At 33.8% G+C, this 22,417-nt stretch overlaps 1 protein-coding gene across 1 annotated transcript in view; it reads right to left on the bottom strand.

Moving 5' to 3' along the window:
* The window catches only part of LOC116765291 (T-box protein H15), a 42,621-nt gene extending 27,880 nt beyond the window's left edge, over positions 1 to 14,741 (bottom strand). Inside the window, exons 1-3 of the mRNA XM_032654731.2 lie at positions 14,502 to 14,741; positions 11,113 to 11,274; positions 9,237 to 9,402 (exon numbers count right to left, since the gene is read on the bottom strand). Of these exons, the coding sequence (XP_032510622.1) occupies positions 9,237 to 9,402; positions 11,113 to 11,274; positions 14,502 to 14,631 (458 nt within the window). The 5' untranslated portion in view covers positions 14,632 to 14,741. The remainder of the gene's footprint in view (positions 1 to 9,236; positions 9,403 to 11,112; positions 11,275 to 14,501) is intronic.
* Positions 14,742 to 22,417: the final 7,676 nt, after the last annotated feature.

Here is a 22,417-nt window from a genome sequence, read left to right as displayed (position 1 = left end):
ATCCTTGCTCGCCGTGCTTAATGGCCAGCAAGATCTATTGCTTGAATTAGAATTCGATTTTCCGCCACACCTGGCTAATTTGCAAGACATGTCGAAGCCTGGAATCAATCAGGCACGGTCCTCGGGGACGGCAAATGCAATTAATTGGCTTATCGTATGGCTTTATTGATTCGGTAAGGCGATTCGATTTAATTACCGCCATCGCTCATTTGCCAGTGATTGGCTAAGCGATTGCAAACCTATTGCATACGATCCGATATGCTGATATGATTACAGAACGAATTTTGACATCGGCAGCTAAATAATACTTTGATTATTATAAGATATAACGATAAAATTATGTTACGGTTCAACTTAAATTGAATTGTAATCAACGATCTTCTAATAACATTATAGTTTGTTAAATATGAACTATTCATAACAACATACATACACACATATATATACATATATATGTAAAGGCTGTAAAAAGCCAACAAATATAAAATTGGTTGGACATATGTCGCGTGGTACCAACGCTAATTGACAGTCGGCGCACGAGTTGTGTTTACTGCTGCATTTGTCACTTCCTCACTAATGACATATTATCCTTTTGAAAATAAACAAAACCTCTTATTTAATAATTGTTGTTTTAAATTTATGTATTTTTAAACGGCTGGCTACGTCATCCAAACAACAACATTTCGTAAATTTAACAAACAAATAAATGTTCAGTAAATTAAGTTCAGCAAGCAGCACGGAGTTAACAAAATGATTTTATCAATAATCACGATTTAGTTGGTATCCCGAGGGCTTGTAAGTTTGAGTAGTCTCATAATAAAGATGTAATATCGCCAGCAGGCGCTCTCGAGGGTGACGAATGGCTCGACCGATTAACTCTTAAACGACAAATAGAGGAACTCCCTTCCCGCAAGCTCTCCCGTTAAGGGGGAAAACTAAGCCACGACTTCCGCTAATTATTGTAGGGTGCGGTTCCGCAAACATCTCCGTCCCCCTCGCACTTTGCGATCCGATGCACATCTCCGCAAAAACTCTGAAAACCAAAAATTTCCCTCCCGACGGGCGGTCATATTTCTTCCCTCTCGCTCCCATTAAACACGCCGTAAACGCTTTCCTTTTTTCACGCCCTCGCTCTAATAGAAAGGCAAATTACGAGCTTACGGGCGCGGACGGGTGGCGATGTACGAAACCACCGAGCGTGCCTCCTCCGCCCGCCGTCCACCAACCCTCCGACATACTACCTCTTTGTTCAGACAAAGAGAGCTCTACTACGTGAAATTCAACATCCTATATACGTATCTATCACAAACGGTACATAACTCAATCAAACTATACGCCATTTTAATATTACAATATGCAACATACATTCATTAAGAAAATATCATCATATCAAAATTCTAACACAATAGCATCAATAAAGTTATAACAGTATACACGGATAGCATTTCTGTATGTCCAGCATTACCCCAAGTGAGTCGTAACGGTACACGGATACTACTGATGAGCGCTTCGCGTGCTGTCATACAACGACCATGTTTCATGACACACTAAACTGTAAGGATATAATAAAGATGTCATGACATTTTCACATTATATCACTACGAACAAACAATAATAATTCATAATTTAGTATTCCGTTTAACGGTTATAAGAAAGAACTTAAGGAATGATAATTTATATAAGAACAGCTACGCAATTGTGAAAGCTATTTATTAATTATGAATGTTTCAACAATATTTTATTTTAAGATTGCATGGGAAACATTTTTTTCATTAAAGAGACGAAACCTCTCGGCATTCCGTGAATTCACCATGCGGTTGGCGGGTTCATCGCGTTGCAGGGAGAGGTGCTTCAACAGTGCCTGGGACTTACGACCCAGGTGTAGGTTTAAGGAGCCCCTATCTAACGCACGTTAAACGCTCACCTGCACTGTTCAAGCTCGTCTCTCTACCTAACCAAATTTGAAACGAATCTACTAGGGCTGCCTTCGATGTATGTTCCAAGAAAGAATCAGTTCTTTTTAGTTCTTGACATGCCCAAGTCTTTTAGCAGGTTGTAGAGAGATTTGGCTGTATACCTCACGCTCCTACTTCTACCGCGTACAAATTTACAACGAACCTATCCTTAGTGATCTCGAAATACTTGTTGACCTTGATGGCATGGTCTTTGGGGATGTTGATTTGCCAAGGAACCGTGAGTTCTATTATCACAACGCGCTTTAAAATTCGCGTATATAAAAATATGTCCGGTCTGGACGCCGTCGCACAAATATCCACTGGGATTCTATTTAGTGCAATGAAAACGAATCTTTAAACGGGTGGTGAGTTTTGAACTAATTAAATTTAATAAATGTTTTATTTTTACTCTACGGTTTAATTTATTTTCATCGTTATATATATTTATTTTTCAGACAAAAATATTCAGCTGCATTAGCTTGTTACAATAAAAGTTAGTAATTTTCGAGTTATCGACTCAACTCGACGGAAACATATAATAATGACTTCATCGCTGGGTGGCGCCGGTAACGAATACATTTTCGTCGCATTAGACGTAATTTGTAGAAAATTTTTACTATCGTGCGTGAAAAAATATCCCCTTTATGGTGTCGAATAATAAAAATATTGCTGGTGTATCAAACGGAGGCCGGTATACATCGTTATTTATTTTAATGAAGAAGTTAATGTTCACATAAAACCACGTAGTCTGCAACTCCGCATCTGCTCCTCGTACAATAACTCTTAAGCAGGACTAAAACCAACCCTTACTTCCGCGCCAGTCGGATCATGTTTTTGTTACAAAACGACAACTACGGCCACCCGGAATCGACCATAATTTATTTCGAGTGAGGGGTAGCCGTGAAACTTTAACGCACTGCCTAAAAAATTATACCACAGAATATCTGAGAGTCCTTTTCTTTTTGGTATGAAATGAGCGAGATGCATCATACCCAGCGAAGTATCGGACGCCTGAAGCTATTGTCTAATAAAAAGTTCACGCAACAACTGTTACTATGAAACATAGAAATGTTAACGAACTGTGTGATTTGTAGAAGATTTTGTAGCGGGGATGACTTCTTTTTGAATATTAATCTTTTAAAAATTGTATGTCAATGTAATGCTATCCAAAATCTAAATAGGCATACTAACAAGATGGAGGTCGCTCAGTAACGAGGTTAAGGGTCGCCATGGCGCATTCACAATGGCTCGTTTGGGCACAATGCCGCCCTCGCCCACTTCATTACGCGTATTGTGGTCACGCGCGAACCGATCTGACTCCTGACCCGACGTTGGTGGCCAACATTACGAAACTCATCTAGTTTTCTGCCAAACTTTACGAATTTTACTGTCAATGGATTTTTTGTCGCTACTCAGACTTTGACGTCATGTACAAGTCATATTCCTCGTGATGCTCCTGTCGCTGTAGAAACCGGTTATATTAATTAAAAATTCAGCAGATGTATGTGTATTCCCATATAATTTTACACTCGCATAGTAATTAAAGACACATTACTTTTAATTATTATGTGTTTTTAAATCAACGATCGCAAAAACAAAGAAGTATCAACCGTTATCGCTATTTGAAATTAATTTTCAATAATTGAATACACGAATGAAACGTATTTTAGGTGTAAAGCTAATAATAGAAGATAATATCATCGAATTCAGTGGAAGCTTACGATTGAAGAGATCACAATGGGCGTAGGAGTAAAGCCAGCAGAACGCGGCACCCGCGCACTCACATTGCAAGGTGCACAATACGTGAACACAATAGACCGCTAATTGTGCGTCGACAAGCAACGCGCATTGTTACCATTGAGACTAGATATCAATATACATTTTAAATTACTATTTATTGTGTTTCGTAATAAACAACATGATTTTCGTAAGGTCATCGGGCTATGAAATCATCTTCAAATCCTTAATAAATTCGATTAGTGATTACACTACGCCGTCAACAAGCTGTAAGACGAATGATCATTTCTATTCCCGAAACCAACCGACCTCCGTGATCACGCAATCAATCTCAGTCGATCCACACCATCGCAGTCGATCTCATCAAACACCATAGTTTTTTTAACACCATATTCCTTATACACGATAAAAGCTTTTGTCCGAATACATTACATCCAATCTGACTTCGAGTAATTAATATATATCATTAAAATAAAACGCTTCAACAGTTCATAAATACATTTTCATTTTAAACAGTCAAACTGAATGTCTCGTAAGGCGCTATAAAGATAAGATAAGAATGCATTTGCGAGTCGAGCGCGGGCAAACAAGCAACAAACGACCGGTAGCTGACAGTTGGCAGCGCGTCGAATCGCGAGCCGCTTACCGCGTGGGCGCTTTGTACCTAAACCTATATAACGTTGAATTAACGCCGTGAGCAGTAGCGACTCTTAACATTAATCATATCTCCTCTAAATGATCATTGTCAGACGATCATAACGATACTGAATTGAAAAGGCGCTATTATTATTTGATTATTCCCACACACTAAGCATTGTAACGCAATAATGGCTTCCAATACAAAATTATTTCATTCAATATTTACATTATACGCGTACTCTGTTTATGCAGTGGGATGATCACATTAAATTTTCATTTCGCTATCATCCTGAGTCGTTTCGGAAAATATTTCCGTTTGTATCAAAACATTTGCGGTTCCATTCGGTATACGTGCGTCGACTGGACCGCCAATTAAGGTGAAATTACAATAAAACCGATGCTCATTACAATATCGATTGGCCAAATAACATGTAGCGATTACACGACTTTAACAGTTATATAAATATCACCGGCATTACGTTATTTCAGAAGGCTTAATCGCCAATTAGTATTTTAATATTCATTAGTCGAAAACATTATTAACATTGCATTTTACTGTTATGCTGAGAGATAGATTGGCGATTATATGTATGAATCTGTATTAACAAGTTACGTATATTATGATAAAAATGAGACTATGTCCCTCCATATCAAATTTTATTAAAACTGGTTCAACGTTTAAGGTCAGCAGACGGACGTAACTCTCTAGGTCTTATTTTTTATATTGGAACAAATAATTTAGGGCCAATCAATTCTTTTTGCCGCTTGAAAAATTTCTTTCAACAAATTCGATTTTCATCAATCATGCTGTTGAATTAAGAACTCTGAAACGACCATGCGGCATCGAACAATATGTTATATTCAGCATATAAATGCTAATAAATTGATGTTATTATAAATCCTTTTAGAGTATCTCCCGGGGCGTTGAACTCTTCATTATAATGCGCGGGAGTAGGTACGTGTCAAGTTGAAAGGTGCATTAGCGCGAAATAACACGTAGCCACGAAAATTTCAATTAAACTGAGTGCATGTGCCTCGACTCGGTGTTGCCACCCGACATACACCATGCACGATTTATTAAAACTGATTACATTAAGCCCGCTGTTTTTTGTATGAACAGAAATATATTATTTAACCAATAACATTTCATGACTAAATGACCATATAAGCATCGATGCCTTATACACTACCATTGACAACGCAAAAACCAAGTTCTTAGAGGAATTTACCGCATAACAGCATTGTATTAACATTTGTGTATAATCCTTTTAACGGTCTAATAGGCACCTGTAGTATTATTGGTAGAAAAAATGTAATAATTACTTCAGGGTCGGTAATCATTGAACACACCAACTGTCAGGTTTACACTAAACATTGTAAAACGGTGCCTTTATAATTTTTACGGCGGTCAACACCTTGAAGACTCACAAAGGAATGTTGCCAGCTGATCTTCAATCAAATTATGAGCGGAAACCATAGTCGTAATTCAGATGTTGGACTTTCATTTTGATTAATATAATTACTTGATTAATAAACGGACAGTTTCCTGCTACTAATAAATATCATTAATATTTCTACGTGACGTAAAAATTATATAAACTATATTCAATTTTCCTATATAAATTAAATAATATCACAAACCGTGTACACAAATTGTGATTTTGTTTTGCTTTGCATATTTATCCTGGCTATTCTAAGACCATAAATATAACAACATTTAAAACCTAAGTTCACAATATTAGCTAATAATGTATTATAAAATGTCACAAATAAGTCCCATCTAAACAAGTACATGTAATCAACCAACATCGTCAGCAACATAAAAACTATCAATACAATAAAGTCCTTGTAATAAAATATTTATTTAAAGACCATACTTGTAGCACCTTCATAAAAAGTTACGATCACTAATATAGCCTATGCTGGGCCGATACTTTGTTGTTCGCACCAATAATATCAGATAATATAACTATGCAAAAATATATCATAAGAGTTAACAACGTTTTTTATGTTGATGAAAATGTATTTTGTTCAAAAAGATTGCTTAGCTATTGACATTTGTTAACTTAAATTAAAATATCCGTGACAGGTGAAGCCACGAATATCGGATGCGTTTAAAAACTGTGTATTGTTTAAAGTTCATAAGTTAATTAATAGTAATTGGACCGTAACTATAGCGTATTAGAAACTATAAACGTTTGTAGACACAGTCCTTGACGACTTTGGTAGCAATATCAACACGTTCATAAAACAATTACGGAACAATAATTGGTTAATTGCAATAATTACTTTTTGTTATAAGGTATCTTTTAATTATTGCAAGTCTTCCAACTACCCACAGTCTTAAAACTAGGAGTGCGCAAGAAATAGCATTGCCATAATGAATGACAACAAAGTCCATCCATTACGCAATTAGGAATTCTTTTAAATATCATAACCAACGATATAATTGAACGCATTAAAAACTTTATGAGTCCGATTATTAAAAAAATCTTTGGTATTTAATAAAAGTCGTATATTTATAGCCTTGTTAAAACGTCTTTAGTATAATAAACACTCAAATATTTGAGTGTTATTGTCAGCGGAGTCCGACATAAATCGTCACCAGTTAGGTCCTAAGAAAGTCGGCAGTAAATGTTCGCTTGTAAATCAAAACTTATAAAAAATATATATATGAATAAGCCGGGACCGGCCGACATTTTATTCCTTTCAGTTAAATAACACCGTGATGTCACAGTTTGGATAAACAAAGTCCAGTTGATTAAAATAGTTTAAAAGAAAGGTTTGTAGCACGTGAATAAATATGAAATAAAATAATGAGATATTAAGGAGTATTAAATTTGATAAGACTAATATTTTTCGATTTACTACCAGTCTTTGTTTTATTATTTTAAACTACCGTGATCACAAATGCTGCAAAGTAACCGAAACTTCGAACGAGCGAAGTAAATCCGAAAATATTAGTTTCATTTAATTTTAAATAATTTCATGTAATAACAAACGGAAACCAAAAAAAAATGATTTTTAATTAAAGATAAATTTGAATTACAACGACCTGAATAAATGAAAATTATCATTCCGGTGATGACTTGAGAACTTAATTCATACTATTGTTTGTAAAAAAAATCTCTACAGACTGATAATTTTATTCAACTGTTTAAAATAATGACAGCGATTACAACAATCAATTGGAAGATAATCACTGAGCTATAACGATGAAATAGAAGTCATTACAGTTTTACTACGATGAAATAAAACATCTATATATATAGATATTTTATTTCATGTCTTCAGCTTAAAAACCAACAGCTCCATTACCCTTTAATCGCTCGGTATGGCAACTCTATTAACAAAAGGAATGTTAAAGTGGGGTAAATGTTTTAGCTTAATATGGACGACGTACAAAAACATGTTCTGGACAAGAAAAATGGTCTTGATAGCAACACATAATGTATTCATAACTTCTTTTCATATCGATAAGTTTGTGTATTATGTATTTGTTGATAAGTACTTCATTGTTCTCTGTTAAAGACCTACTAATACGCCACCAACATAAAGAAAAACGTGATATCTCCGTATAGAAGAGTATAAAAATGATTTATATTTAATACAAATGGGGGCTGTTATCTTAAATGTATCCTAAAAATTAATAGAGGAAACATTGTAAAGCAATTTAAAAACACGCTCCGCCGCCCTCCCTGATCAAATTTGTCCCTGATATCTCATTTTGATTGGACGGCTTGATTTATCTCTTGTTTAGCTCTCGCTACTCCGGTTGAGCGATCTTGATACAAGTATTTTGAAGTAAAAAATATTAGAGACTATAATAAAAAGTATGTATCTGATACCTACTCCATAAGAAACAGTGTAACTAATAATACCTAACAACTGAAGTAATAACATGTTTTATAAATATATTTTCAATTCGCAAAAATCTATTTAATTTATCACGAAACAAACAGAACTGCAATAGTGATTACGTAAAAACAGGAAGAAATAAAGTGTTGTAAATTAAGTAATTTTTAAAATATCAAAACTGTGCGTTATAGCAGCACAATAGAGACATTACCCCCGGGATTGAATCCCGGGCCACTGATTTACTCTGCACTTGTTGCCCTCGCATGATTCAGACTAAATAGGACCTTATACCAGATACAATTTGTATCGGTTATCTAGATTTGACATTTATAAAGTTTATTTAATGAATATAATACAACAAATCTATAATGTTACAGAATGTAATTACCAGTCTTAACCAACCAAGTGTAGTCATAGACATGTTTAATTTCCCTATATTTCATATATATTGAATAATTACTTTCTCCATACCGTGTATCATCAATATATAACGAGACAAACAATACATTAAACATTTCCGTTTCACAAAACAGCGTGTAAATGTAACGTCGCGTTGGGCCTCTTTAATATATCAAAAGTCAATTATGTCTGTGTTGGTACTAAAGAGACTTGTCCGTGTCAAAATGCAGCGAGCCCGAGCGAACAATGCCAATTTTACGCTCACCGCCACCGACTACGCAATTATTTAGATAAACCTCTCGGCGTGACTATAAAAACATCTTCCCCTCCCCTTGGCGTTTGTTGTCTTTGGGGCTTTGTGAATTTATAGCCTGACATTAAAACGGTTAGGATAAAAATGTACTTTTAATTTATCTCGTTAAAGGATTGAAGGACGAGCGGGTTTGCGAAGTAATTATACCGAAATTGGCCACTTTATCTGATGAATCCATTCGAGCCCTTTGTTGGGGTGATTATCAAGTGAACTCGGGACTCCGCTCTTAGTGAAGTAAAAGATTACAATGTTTTAATCGTGTAATGACTGTTAGATAATGGACTTCTTAATGGAAAAATTAAAATTATTAAATTATTTTATCTCAATAAACTTACCTCCCAGTTTTGGTGATGATCATCTCCGTGCCCAGGTCGTGGAACTTGTCCCACAGTTCCTTAGTCTCCAACTGACAGTCGACAGAGAGCAGTTCCTCACAATTACAAGATGTCACCGGCGTTGGCAGAGGCCGCGCCGGGGAAGGGGTGTCCCTTTCACCTAACTCTGCGGATTTCCGACTCATTATAGACCTTCGTCTAGCAAATCGAATTTACTTTAAATGTCACATTGGCCTTTAAACTTTCCTTGGAACCTGAACCTATTGGCGTTATTACGTTTTATGATGTTAATGTTTCATATTTATATTTATAGCTATAACCTACTTATATTTTATGGCTGTAACTTTATGGCCCTTGTAAGGTTTCGTATTAAAGTATTTTATACAATGTCGTATTCATTATACAAGTTTAATTAACTTTAGCAAATTAATTGTGAAACATAAATGACATTTATTTCGGATATTACTATTACTTATTTGTGTATTTCTCTACAATGATGTAATTAATTCGATTAAAACAACCTTCCTAGTAGAGACAGTCCATACTAATAGTAGAGCAACATACAATGCTGTATTTTAAGGAAGATACATACGAGAGAATTGATTGCTATGGTAACAAAAACATGTCTGAAAATTAATTTATAGCTGCTGTTCATGTATAATAAGTCAATAAGAGGAAGAAAAACCATACAATGTACCTATTATTATAAGGTAACATGCACACGATACGGAGTGTGATTCTAACGAAGAGCAAAAGTAAATCATACATATATCATACACCCTTCATCAAATCGAGTAAACTTTTATATGGTTAAATATTTTACGTGCGATTAAAATAATAGATAAATAATAAGATAAATTTGAAAGTATAGAGAAATAATCAAAATTACGCCGATGCGATAGTGTGCTCCGATCCTTATAATTACTTAGACTATTACATTCACTACATACTCTATCAAACAAACGGTGTGAACTGTTGTTCCGATGAGAACAGAACATTTTAATGGCAACGCTAATAACGATTTCATTATTTTTTTTTAACCACATCAGCTGATTAAGATAGTGTGTATCAAATGCTATGCACTGTTTCGATTTAAAGCCGGTGCTCACGCTTTTATCACTTGTTTTTCATACATGTACATATGTGAATTAGTGATGAAATTTTTTATTTTTTTCCTCGTTATAATTCAAAGATCTTTTTAAAACGACTTAATAATACCATTATTGTTATAAATTTTAGAAAAATAGTCCTTATTCTAATGTTAATTAAATTAATATTGAAATATCGTACAATTGTTTTACTAAAATACGAAATCTATTTAATCACCACAATAATAATATAACCTAATATTACCAGTACTTAACCCACAACGGTTGAAGGCTTCTCAGAAGTTTGTGTTAATTTTAAATGTACTTAATAAGTATTTATTATATTTTGCATATGTTACTAATTTATATTAACATTCCTGAACCTACCTACATTACGCAATTATTTAGGACATGGACGGATCTCCTTTATGTTAAACATATAACAATTATGAAATTACATATAATCCAATAATTGTAAAAAAGAATCATTTTACTGAAGAGTAGACCCACTCACAGTTAATAATATTTTTGCCTATGTTTTTAAACGAAGATTCCATTATTCTCATTAATATATCTCCTTTGTTTAGATCTTAATTTTAAGCAAACTGATGCCTAACTTTTCTATACAAATTTAATCGAAACCATGCAATCCATTTCTTGGAGACTTATAAAACGTCAGCTACTAACAAAAATATAACCTTAATATCAAGGTATTTTTATTTAAAAAAAACGATAAGACTATCAGAAGGAAAATTTAACATGTACACTAAATAATTACTTAATATTACCTGATGAAGGGGCGGGTGATGGGGCAGCAGTGTCCGAGGCATCCCTTTCTCCATCAGAGCACTGCTCTACATCCACCTCGACATCTTCTTCAGGAGCTGGCGAACGACAACTTGATGCGGGGGAGCTCAGAGATGCTGGGGAACTCTGTCTTGAAGACGGACCTATAAAAATTAAGCAGAATATAGGACTGATTTGCCACAACGAGAAATCAATGTGGCAGGTTTGATATAATTAGGATAAATTTAAGTTTGTCCAAAAACTCAAACATACAATCCTTGAAATCAAACTTAATCTAGATAATACAGATTGTTAATAAAGAGGATGTGTTTAAAAATTATCTTACAAATGAAACATTTATCTAAAGTAAATCTATTTTAACTGTTATAAAAAATTTTAGTGATGAATATCATATGTTTCTTCCAAATAAATCCCAATAGTAACATTTCGATTGCGACTTAAGCACTTGTGAGTATATAGTATGTGTTGAGGTCGGCATACCTACATCATTTAAAGGGCAATTCCTTTTACAATATTAAGGTATGTATGTAAGTGGCGTGTCCCGATCCCTGGTCGGTGTTACCGCGAACGGTTCCACGCAATTAATCTGGAACAACGAAACGAAACACGACGCCTGCGCCTGCGCAGTTCCCAATTAGCCGTTGTTACCTTTAGGTCCTAAGACTATTTTGTTTGAGACTAGAAATTCAAAATAGCTTTTTTTTCATTCCAAACGTTTTATATTATTTAGAAGTTAATAAAGGCGATTATTTATTACTTATGACTATATTTCGTGGATCAACTTTCGACTTATTTCGTTTTTGTTATGATCTTTTCTTGACTCTCGATTAGTTAAGTACAAGTTCGCATCGTGACACTGCATATGAATTTTTTTCCAGTTTTTTCATTCAATTGTACGAATTAAATTCAGTTCAATTAAATTTACGAATAAAAATCATGTAATTATCGATCCAAAACTTGGATTTAGTATAGAATATACTAAGGGAATGCCTTGTAGCCCAATTGTACAACCTCCAGTCTACTGTGCCTTCCTCTTGTCCAAAATTACATCGATTAAACGAATATTCATACAAACAGACACACAAACAATGAAATAAACATTAGCGGATAGAAAAACTATCTTTATTTTAACATTACAAGTTATTTAGTATGGATTACAGTTTATATCTCTCTGTTTACTTATACGTAAATACAAATATACTATGAACAAATATTCTAAAATTTTATTCGACTTTCGTTCCTATTTCTCAATCTTAACATATTACATTATACCTAAAATACCACTCTATATATTACATCTAATATTTTCGGATACTCCTCTACCCGTTATCACGATTGCTGGAAATGAACCGCAATGTCTTAATTAAGTAGACATAAAATAATAAAAAGAGGCGCAGTATCCGTAAAACTTAGCTTCATTTTAACTCTGTATATAAATTTATCAGGAACATTTTTAACTAGTTATTTATATAAGACTAATTATAATGATGTGAACTCCTTATTTCAGTTTTATATTGAGGAGTAAATTAAGGACGGAAACTAGAAAACTTATACGTACATAATCAGTGGTTTAAACGACGCCTTGCATTACAAATGTCTAGTGTTGACAGTACAAAAAAAAAATCAATGTATGAACTTAAACCATTGCCATAATTTGATTGAAATGAACAGTTTAAAATTCTAATTTCGCTTACCATGAAATATTTGCTTAAACGTCAAACATATAGGTAAATAATTAACGATATATTAGGAAACAAATATCGTATGAAAATATTTAAAACCGAGTTTAGTTTCTCGCTATCAAAGACAAGTTAATTGTTTTGATGAGACGAATCTTACAAGCAACTTCCAGATATTCTTATTAGAAATCATTTTTACTTTATACTTACATATACATCAACATATTTTTCTTATTTTTTACTAAAATTATATGGTATGCAAGTTAAAATTTATCATATAACATTAAACATAATATTTATTCATTAAAATTGCTGGCAACCTCTTAATTACTTTTTTTTTAATTTTAGAATAAAAAAATATTTAAATAGAGAATTATTTCTTGGTATGTTCTATAATATGTTAAGAATAAAGTGACGGTATACTCCATCACAAACGCTTAGCACAAGTTTTCACCGATACTAAATACGAAGCGTTTCCCGTTTCTCATTCATTATCTCGGGTAATCTATGTGTGAAGATTTACACACGAAAAACTGTAAACGCTCCGTGTTTAGCTTGCGATGACGCTCATGATAAGCCTTTGGCTTATATAACATTTTAAGCAGATGTAAGCTATAACCAGCCACAAATTAATACCTATATATTGTTCATGTGATTTTATACATATACCAATTCGGGATATTTACATAAAATATAACTCCAAATTTAACCTTATTTACATTTTCACGTATCACTTATTAACAAATTAAATATTTTTATTGTATTACTTAAACAATTATTAATAAATATTATAATATATATCTAGGCATAAATCAGTGCTCATTGTATTAGTTTTCGATCTATTAAGATGAATTACTTTCATCCTCAGATTTTCCTGATGTTGATTGAGTCCGATTTTAGTTAATTAACATTATCTATAGTTACACCCAAAACTAACTATAAACATATATATGTGATGTTCGGAATAATTTACTTACAAATCAAACTATCAATCAAAGATATTGTTTTTATGAAACAGGTTGATTGGTATAATAACAAGATCGCGAAAACTTAAATATTTATAAAAATCAAAAAAAAAAGTGAAAATATTTTTTTTTAACTGTAATAATTATTTTTTATTTATTTCTTCGTATTAAAATTAAATAGTTTTTAATTTTATTATTTTATTTTAGTAAAATTTAAACGAATTAGAAGTTACATGTTAAACTCTTGCCCGTCATAACGCCGACGGCAAAGCGGAACTAATGGTTAGGTCACAAACATACATATATATGAATTTTCTTCTTATCATAGCAAAATATGAATGAAAATTAAAAAAAAAACAAATGATATCTTCATTTCATTTCATCAGTCATTTTAAAATTATTATTATTAGTTTATCATATATATATACATATATATGATTAACTCTATGTTATTTTACAAAAGTATTATACCACTTTGATTACCCTCGTTTATCATGATAATACAGAAATCTATATTTATAATAATTTTTATTACTATCCTTAACCAAAAGCTCGTATCTGTAGTTTTTTTTATTATTATTTACAAGCCAACTAATAAGCCTGTTCCGATTATGTCGAAAATTAAACTCTATGAACACAAACTGCTTTGAACGTAAACTCTACTAAGGAGTGTCGCATGATTAAGACTAAGCTAATGTTTGGAAGTATTGATGTGTATAATCTCACCGAGATAAGGCGAACTGGCTCCTGGGCTGCGCGGCTGATCCGAACTCCTGGCCATGATGGCCGCTATGGAGAAGTCAGTGGCCCTCGTGCGACCCTCCTCCGCCACCATCCTCGACGGCCACACATCCATGAACACTGGTAACGGCTCCGCACCTATATCATACCGTCCGACACATCATAAAACTCACCAGGTATATAGAATATAACGTCTAGAACGGCACGGCGGTTCAGCGCGGACTGAGTGATGCGCGAGCAGCGGCTGAGAGCGGGGCGGGGCAGGGCAGCCGAGGGGGCAAGTGGGGGCACACGGGGCACGAGGGGCTAGCGGGGCTTGTAAGGCAAGTGGGGCGAGCGGGGCGAGCGGGCACAACCAGCAGCGAACAGAGATGACTGTGAGGGAGGCGGGGCCGCCTCCATCCAGTGGGCGCTCTACCCGCTGTCACCGCTCACCCCTCATAACAATATAGCATTATTATTTAATTTGTATTCCATATCACTTGCTCGCTCCCTTACTTATACACTGTTAGCGTATTATAATTTGTACACAGTTTGTGCTCTATGAAACATGCTATTTATTGAGATGCGACAAAAATCTTATATAGGAAGTAACGTGCAATGCACGTTTCAGTTGTTTTATAGAAAATATTGTTATAATGTAATCGTTACTAGACGCTCGCGCATTCAAAGCTACTGCGCCGCCCATTGACAGATAGATAGATTAGAGTGAGATAGAGCTGGCTATGACGTGGATACACGAACAGTAGAGGGAGATGACGTTAGACGACCTGCTCCGACCCCAAACTGAGGGTATTATGGTAAGTATACCTGTGACAAATAACTTGAAGGGGCTCCTCATCATATACACAGATTATACTTTTAGATCAACGTTTTAAGTAATGTAGAAAACTGTGATACCATTTTGTAGCAACTAATAGCAACTCTACATATAAAATTTAACTTACATATAAAAACGGGACAAATAAGTGAAATTTTCTATATATATATATATATATAATAGATTTTATCGGAGACTCAGTTAATAGAAAAAACATGGGTTTAGCGAAATATAACTTTACAAGTCCGACTCTACATAACGATATCTCGACTCTAGCTGGAGCAAGCAACATACATATTGCATACGTACTATGATATCCAAAACGTCAGATGATCTATACGAAGTGTTTAATAATTCAGCTTCCTTTAAGCAAAATGAGAGAACGTCTTTCAATTCGAATATCAAACCAAGCAACACACATACACACTTCACTAAACCATTCTGTTAGTTATAATACAAAGGTATTTCAATTCAAGTTATCAACGAATATGAACACATCTCATATATAAAAAAAATCTTTAACAATAACATATAATGAGAAAAATAAAGACATCTTCAATTCTTGATTAGAAAACCGGTTAAGTTAAATCATCAATCTAGCATTTTTTTTTTCACAGTCACACCGTTTCTAAACGCTTATCAGATGCATTGAGTATAATAAACGAAATTAATATAGAAAATGCTTAACATAGAACAAAGGTAGAAAAAAAAATAAAGTGAAAAAATTGAAAAACATCGACCTTATGAAGAGAGACATAACTCTCGCACGCATTAAGAGACATTATGAGGTAGTCGGATGTTTTTCAATTTGAGAAAATGGCGCTACCAACTTTACGACAGCACTTATTTACTAAGTAACAACTTTGTAAGCTATCATTCTATTCATTTTAATTTTAAATTAAGAATAATTTTTAAATTTTATATGAGTGACATTTAAAATTATTTTAAGTTAACACAAAAAAGTAAACTCGGAAGACCAGTCAAAATATTGTACACCGGAACTAATATTTCAATACAAAATAAACATTCGAAAAAAATGTGAATTATAAGAATAACGTGATATACAATGAATGTTAGAACTCAAAAGACGGCGCCATTTATTTTTTCTTAGGGACATTTCAAAAGGAACAAATATTTGTTCAAACTACACGTGGTGTACCACACAAGACGCCATCTTGAATTGTGCAAAAACCGAAACGAAAATCTAATGGGCTTTTTAAATAACTACGCTTACATATTTTTTAAGATGCTTTATTAAGTTCAAGCATAATTTATATTCATTTTCTGTAATTGATTATTATAATTCAAATTAGAAATGTATTATTAAAAAAATAGCATAAACGAAATTAATATTCTTTTATCGTGTTACTAATTTATGTAAATGTATATGTTAATGTATTATAAAAAATAATAAACATTGAATGAGAAACTTAAAAATCTTAAAATAAAACCAAAGACTTTTACGCGTACATTCAAAACAAATAAAAATAAATACTTAAATGTACGTTCAAAAACGCGACTACAATCGCGAAGCGTGAAATGAACTGACGAGTGCTCTCTGAAATCAATTTCAAACGAGATGGGGAAGCGCAATTTGCGACGGAGCCTGTTTCATTACACACTAATTAACTCACACTAGAAACGATAACATAAACGAATGTTGAAATTCAATTCTATTCAATTGTATAAAAATAAAGACATTACCTCTATAACATGTCATTACTATATCTATAAACATTAAATTAGTGACATAATCTTTATTAAAAAAAACTCATAATGTAATAAATTAATTATAACTATTAAATTATACCAAAGCTAATTCGGATACTTCAAATCAATCTACATTTGACAACTACTATAATATAAATAATTGCCAGTTCGAAAAAAGCAAGTCAAATATTTGAATAAAGAATAAGGGAAACATAAAAAGGCGAGGAGCAACAAGCAACAAATCGCGCATTATACATGACAAATGTAATGCCCGGTGTCGGGTTGCGCCCACCCGCGAGACGGATTAGTTTCTTACACAGACTTCCAACAGACGGATCCAAAATGATCCGTCAAATGTGGATTTATAATTTACCGCCATACAAATTAAATTTCGCACCGTGTTCTATATAAATTAAATATATCATAAAGGATAATATAGAACGATTCGTTCAACAATATATAATTTTACATTAAAATCATGAAAATATCATAATTTTGATTTTATTTTTAGTACCGGCAATATTTTTTATATTTTTTTTTTATTCACTAAAAAAATCATAGAACCGACAATGGAAACAGTTCCGTGTTATTTTCCGCTTGCTCCCCAAACATAGCGCCCTCTGCCCTCGTCGGTCGCCACACCATCAATACCGATCCTTAAATAATTCGATCCTTCATTTCTATTTACAGGCCGCTTGAAATAAGTTTAAAAATACACGTCTATAAAAAGAAATACCTACAAATTTTCTATTTCATATATAAAAATCCATGAGAAAACGATGGTTTTGGCACCAACTCTAACATTTTTAATAACATAAAAGATTATATTAATATATTTCACAAAACAATTATTATCAAAGGAAATGTTGTAGGGAATGAGACACAACATTTACCATGTACAAAACAGGTCAAGTCAAATAGTGATGTCATTTATCTCGATATTTGTATAAGATTCAATCGATAACTCGGTAAGCTCGAATGTGAGAAATGGGCTATAATACCTCATTATTGTACGGTGGCCTCCACGAAGCCTTTGTTGCGTGGATAAGCTCATTATTTATGTACTATTAGCCACAATCTACTCAACTTAGCCACATATATAGTTACCGCCTCTACAGCCCACGGCGGTTTTAATGGTTTCCTTGGATTGTTAATCCTGACTATTAACTAAAATTGTAATTTTCTATTGCTATAATTTTGTACAAATGCGGTTTTATTACTAAATTTTATAAGGTTTATCGGCTGACCTAGCCGAAAATTATGTCGAAAAAGGTTAACCTAATTTGATTAGGCTTCCATTTCCATTCTATTTCAAGGCTTTATTAGCATAATAATATTTATAATTTTCTGGTTAAAATACTTTGTTCTTTTTATGTAACATCCTTTGAATTATTATTTCCAACAGCTAAGTAGCTTAGACGTATTTTGACTTGATTTTATCCTATTGTAACAGAAAAAGGGTTGCGTAAGCAATAAAATTCTGAAAAGGCGTATCAAGAAACAGTGTACTGTTCCCGTCAACATAATGCATACAGCCATTGAACAATTTTTAGTCAGTATTTAAGCTTTTATCGGGCACGGTCATAAATCGGTGCGCAGACGCTCACAACACCCGCCCTCCGCACACCTCAACCAGCTATAAACAGAAGCCAACGTGTTCAACTTATAAATCCTGATCTTAACTATTGTATCTCACGCCACAATAATGAACTTAGCTCGTTCAGGAAGAATTATGCGACCACGTGGGTGGGCGACGTGGTTAGAATACCCCAACATTAGGTACAATTTTTTTTTATATGTAGTCAGTAGCGTTGACACCCGAGGTCACGCAGCTGGTGAAAGGTCTCCTGAAAAAACAGAATCGTTTTAGCTCGCAGTGACACAGTGTGGCATATGGGTCCCATGTTCCGCTTTGAAAGTTGTAACCTGAAAAAAATTAGTAGGTTACAAACGAAGGAAGGTATATCATAATGTACTTCCTATAGCTTCGACGTCGTAGTTTTTATTATCTATGCATACCTGATGAACATTGCGTGAGAAAAGTTAACCTCATATATCACTTAATTCCATATATTTCTAAATATGGTATGTCAATAATTGTCATGGTGACTTCAAGGCTACTTTGGCGGACACAATTAAATGCGGGTGAGTCGAAGGCCTACGTTATCGTCTCAACATAAACAAACACTCTACCAGAACACTAAAAAACGATATATTTCAACGAACTTTTATATCCGTTTTCTCCAACTTAAAATATATTACTTTTTCTTTAGCACCTTTTGTATCTTTTAGTACGTTGTCCCCACTTTTATGAGTGCGAGGCGTTCGTAAATCATTGTAGTAGAAGTGGTGTACCATCGTAAACAATGCGCGTCCCGTGGGGCTGCTTGGACTCGCTGCCTTTGTACACAACAAGGGCAGCAGTGTAACGACATACAGCGAACTTAACTCGTAAGCCCTTGTATATCAATTCTACGATGTAATTCGCCTTAGGTTATATTTATGTATAAATAACCTATTATATTAGCCTAACGGTTGTAAATATTTGAGGTCGAAATTCTGCATGAAAAATAAACACATATAGAAATAGAGATACCTCACTCTGGAGGAGGTATCTTAAATTCGTTTTATTGCTTAATTTTATATTAACAAAGAAAACAATTTCGTCAAGAGCTGGATGTGGCCATTATATTACCGATAACAGTTAATCCGAGACAAGCCGGAGCTGTAAATTAAATTTTATATCATTTTTAATGGCCGCCTCGAATGGTGTTTTGATTGCTGTGGCTGGAGGCGTCGACAACTCGACACGTTGATAAGAAGACATTTATCGCACTACACCAAAAAAAACGCGATTTTATGGCCAAAAGAGCAACTATCGCGCCATCTACTAGATGTCAAACTCCGTGAGACTTAATAGTTTTATGTGGATTCCTACGCACCACATTCATTTTACGACCGCCGTCATGGACCAACATATTACAATATCATCAAAAAAAATTAAAACCGTAACAAATTTAATGTTGTATTTTTTACATAATGAGTTATAATTTTTTACACCTAAACATTGATATGAAAACCAAACGTACATGAGACTATTCATCAAAAATGTTGATTGTTTAACATTAAGTGTAAACAACTTGTGATTTAACGCTCATTGATATATTTAAAGTTGTATTTAAACCGTGAAACGAGACCACAAAACACGTAAAGAGCGTCGTATGATAACAAAGAGAAGCCATTAATCTCTCATTGTGAGACGGCGTCGTTCCGTTTTGTTTGCTGACTCGCCCGATCCCGTCCTCTTAGTTTACAGATCGCTATTGTCCTTAAACGATCGGGTGTGATCATACACAAAGAATTTACAAATGGGGCGAAAATAACTGTCTATACATCATACTTATGTACACAAGTCATAAATCCAAACGAACGGCGCAACGAATTTCAATGTAAAGCATATTAATTGTCATACAATGTTAATTTATCATTGCGATTGTTATTCATTTATATCGGAAAATAACTAATGCCTATTAAAATTTTATCAATAAACCTAGTCTGTAGTCTTGACATCACCAAATTGATAAGTACCTATTACCAAATAAGGGGCGTGTAACTTGCTTTTCTCGCATGTCTGTTCATTACAAGTAATTTACGGCCATTATTATTTCATTTTATAAAGGATAAGGATAAGAAAAATATTTTAAACACTTAATTGTGTATTTTAAGTATAAATCATTATTAATATGAGTAAATGATACAGTTAATTACATAAAATGTTGGTGAGTTTTGATTTTTTAGCGCGGGTATAGACCGATCAGTTAACAGTTAAAATTTATGAATTCCGTTTAAAGACATCTTTTGTCGATCCCGGAATCCCGGAATCCCGCGGGTCCCGCTTCTCATGCTCCCAATTGACAGCGAGTGACATGTGACGTCCATTGTCACAGTGACATGTTGACACTGTCAAACTTGACTCTATGCATTCCATGTAAATACGGAAACATTACCCTCGCGCCGGCACAATGTACGGACAAATTAAATAATAGAATAATAAACTACACTCGGACCGACTGACAGCTGCCGTTAGCTGATACTGTTACTGGTCCTGCTACTGCTGATATTTTAAAATTATTAATTCGAATATTTATTCTTATAATTATATCTAAAACTCTCGCGAGTATTCATTTAAATGAAACTAATATTTTCGGATTACTACACGTTGTTTTATTATTTTTAAAACTACATACTCCCTACGTTTCTGTTACTTTGCAGGGACCGTGATCAGACGAGATCTAATTAAACATATTAGTTTCATTTATATTTATCTGAATGCTTAAAAAAAACTTATTCATATATTTATTCAAATTTAGTGAAATTTAACCTCATCTTTTAAATGTGGCTTAAAAAATAAATATAGTATATACTGATATGACTAATTGTTAAGGAATATTATGCTATCATCTATGTTAGTCTTCAAATTATTTTGTTTTAATCTTACTACTCTTCATATTTTATACTTGTGATAACTGCAAGAATTAAATCATTTAAAATATTATAAATTTAGACTCTACTTCAAAGAGGTACGTTATAAAAAATGTCAACACTCATTTGTCAAGACGGAATAGAAAAAAAATGTAATAGCTAAACAAGCAGAGGTCCTTGCGACCCCTGGCGAGCGCCCCCCGCGTCACTAACTCCTGCAGAGCCTCTATCTGACCAGAATGGTGACAAAGTGACAATTCAAATACGCTGCTCTAATGTTGTTTAGAAATATTCAACTGCACCACAATTCGCTTTATTTACGGTCCTGTTGTCGCCCACAATAGTCTCGACGTGAATTATTTTTAAGCTGCTTCATTTCCGTATAAATCTCTAGATACAACCAAAAAAAAAAAAAAAATACGCTACAGGTCCGTATAGCATTGGTTTCAGCGTTATAAATTTCATACAAAAAGCTCTTAAACGTCCAAACCAATTAATATAACCTACATGAAACTTATGACACCACATACAAATGTAGGTAGGCACTTCTGTTCCATCACGTAGCAGGATATTTTTATTCTCTGATTTACAGTTAGTTCTGACACGTGTCAGTTACTTGAAATCACGAGAGGGCGAACTCCGGTAGTGTGTGAGTGGAGATCATTACTTAGGATTAAACGGATACTCACTCTAACATTACAAGTTTAATGAGACATGGCCGTTCCCCCTGTAACGCCTTGACTTACCTTACCTACAACATATTTTGTTTCGCACCAGCATAAAGTCATTAAAATATTATTTGACACGAATAACATTTTACAAAACAATTAGTCTCGATGACTTATAAATCAGAAACATTACACTTCCATCTTCTAACCGTGATCTGGGT

The sequence above is a fragment of the Danaus plexippus genome, chromosome 2, assembly GCF_018135715.1.
Source record: "Danaus plexippus chromosome 2, MEX_DaPlex, whole genome shotgun sequence".
NCBI classification, from domain to species: domain Eukaryota; kingdom Metazoa; phylum Arthropoda; class Insecta; order Lepidoptera; family Nymphalidae; genus Danaus; species Danaus plexippus.
The sequence above is the reverse complement of the archived record's forward strand: the minus strand, read 5'-3'. Positions and strand labels throughout refer to the sequence as shown.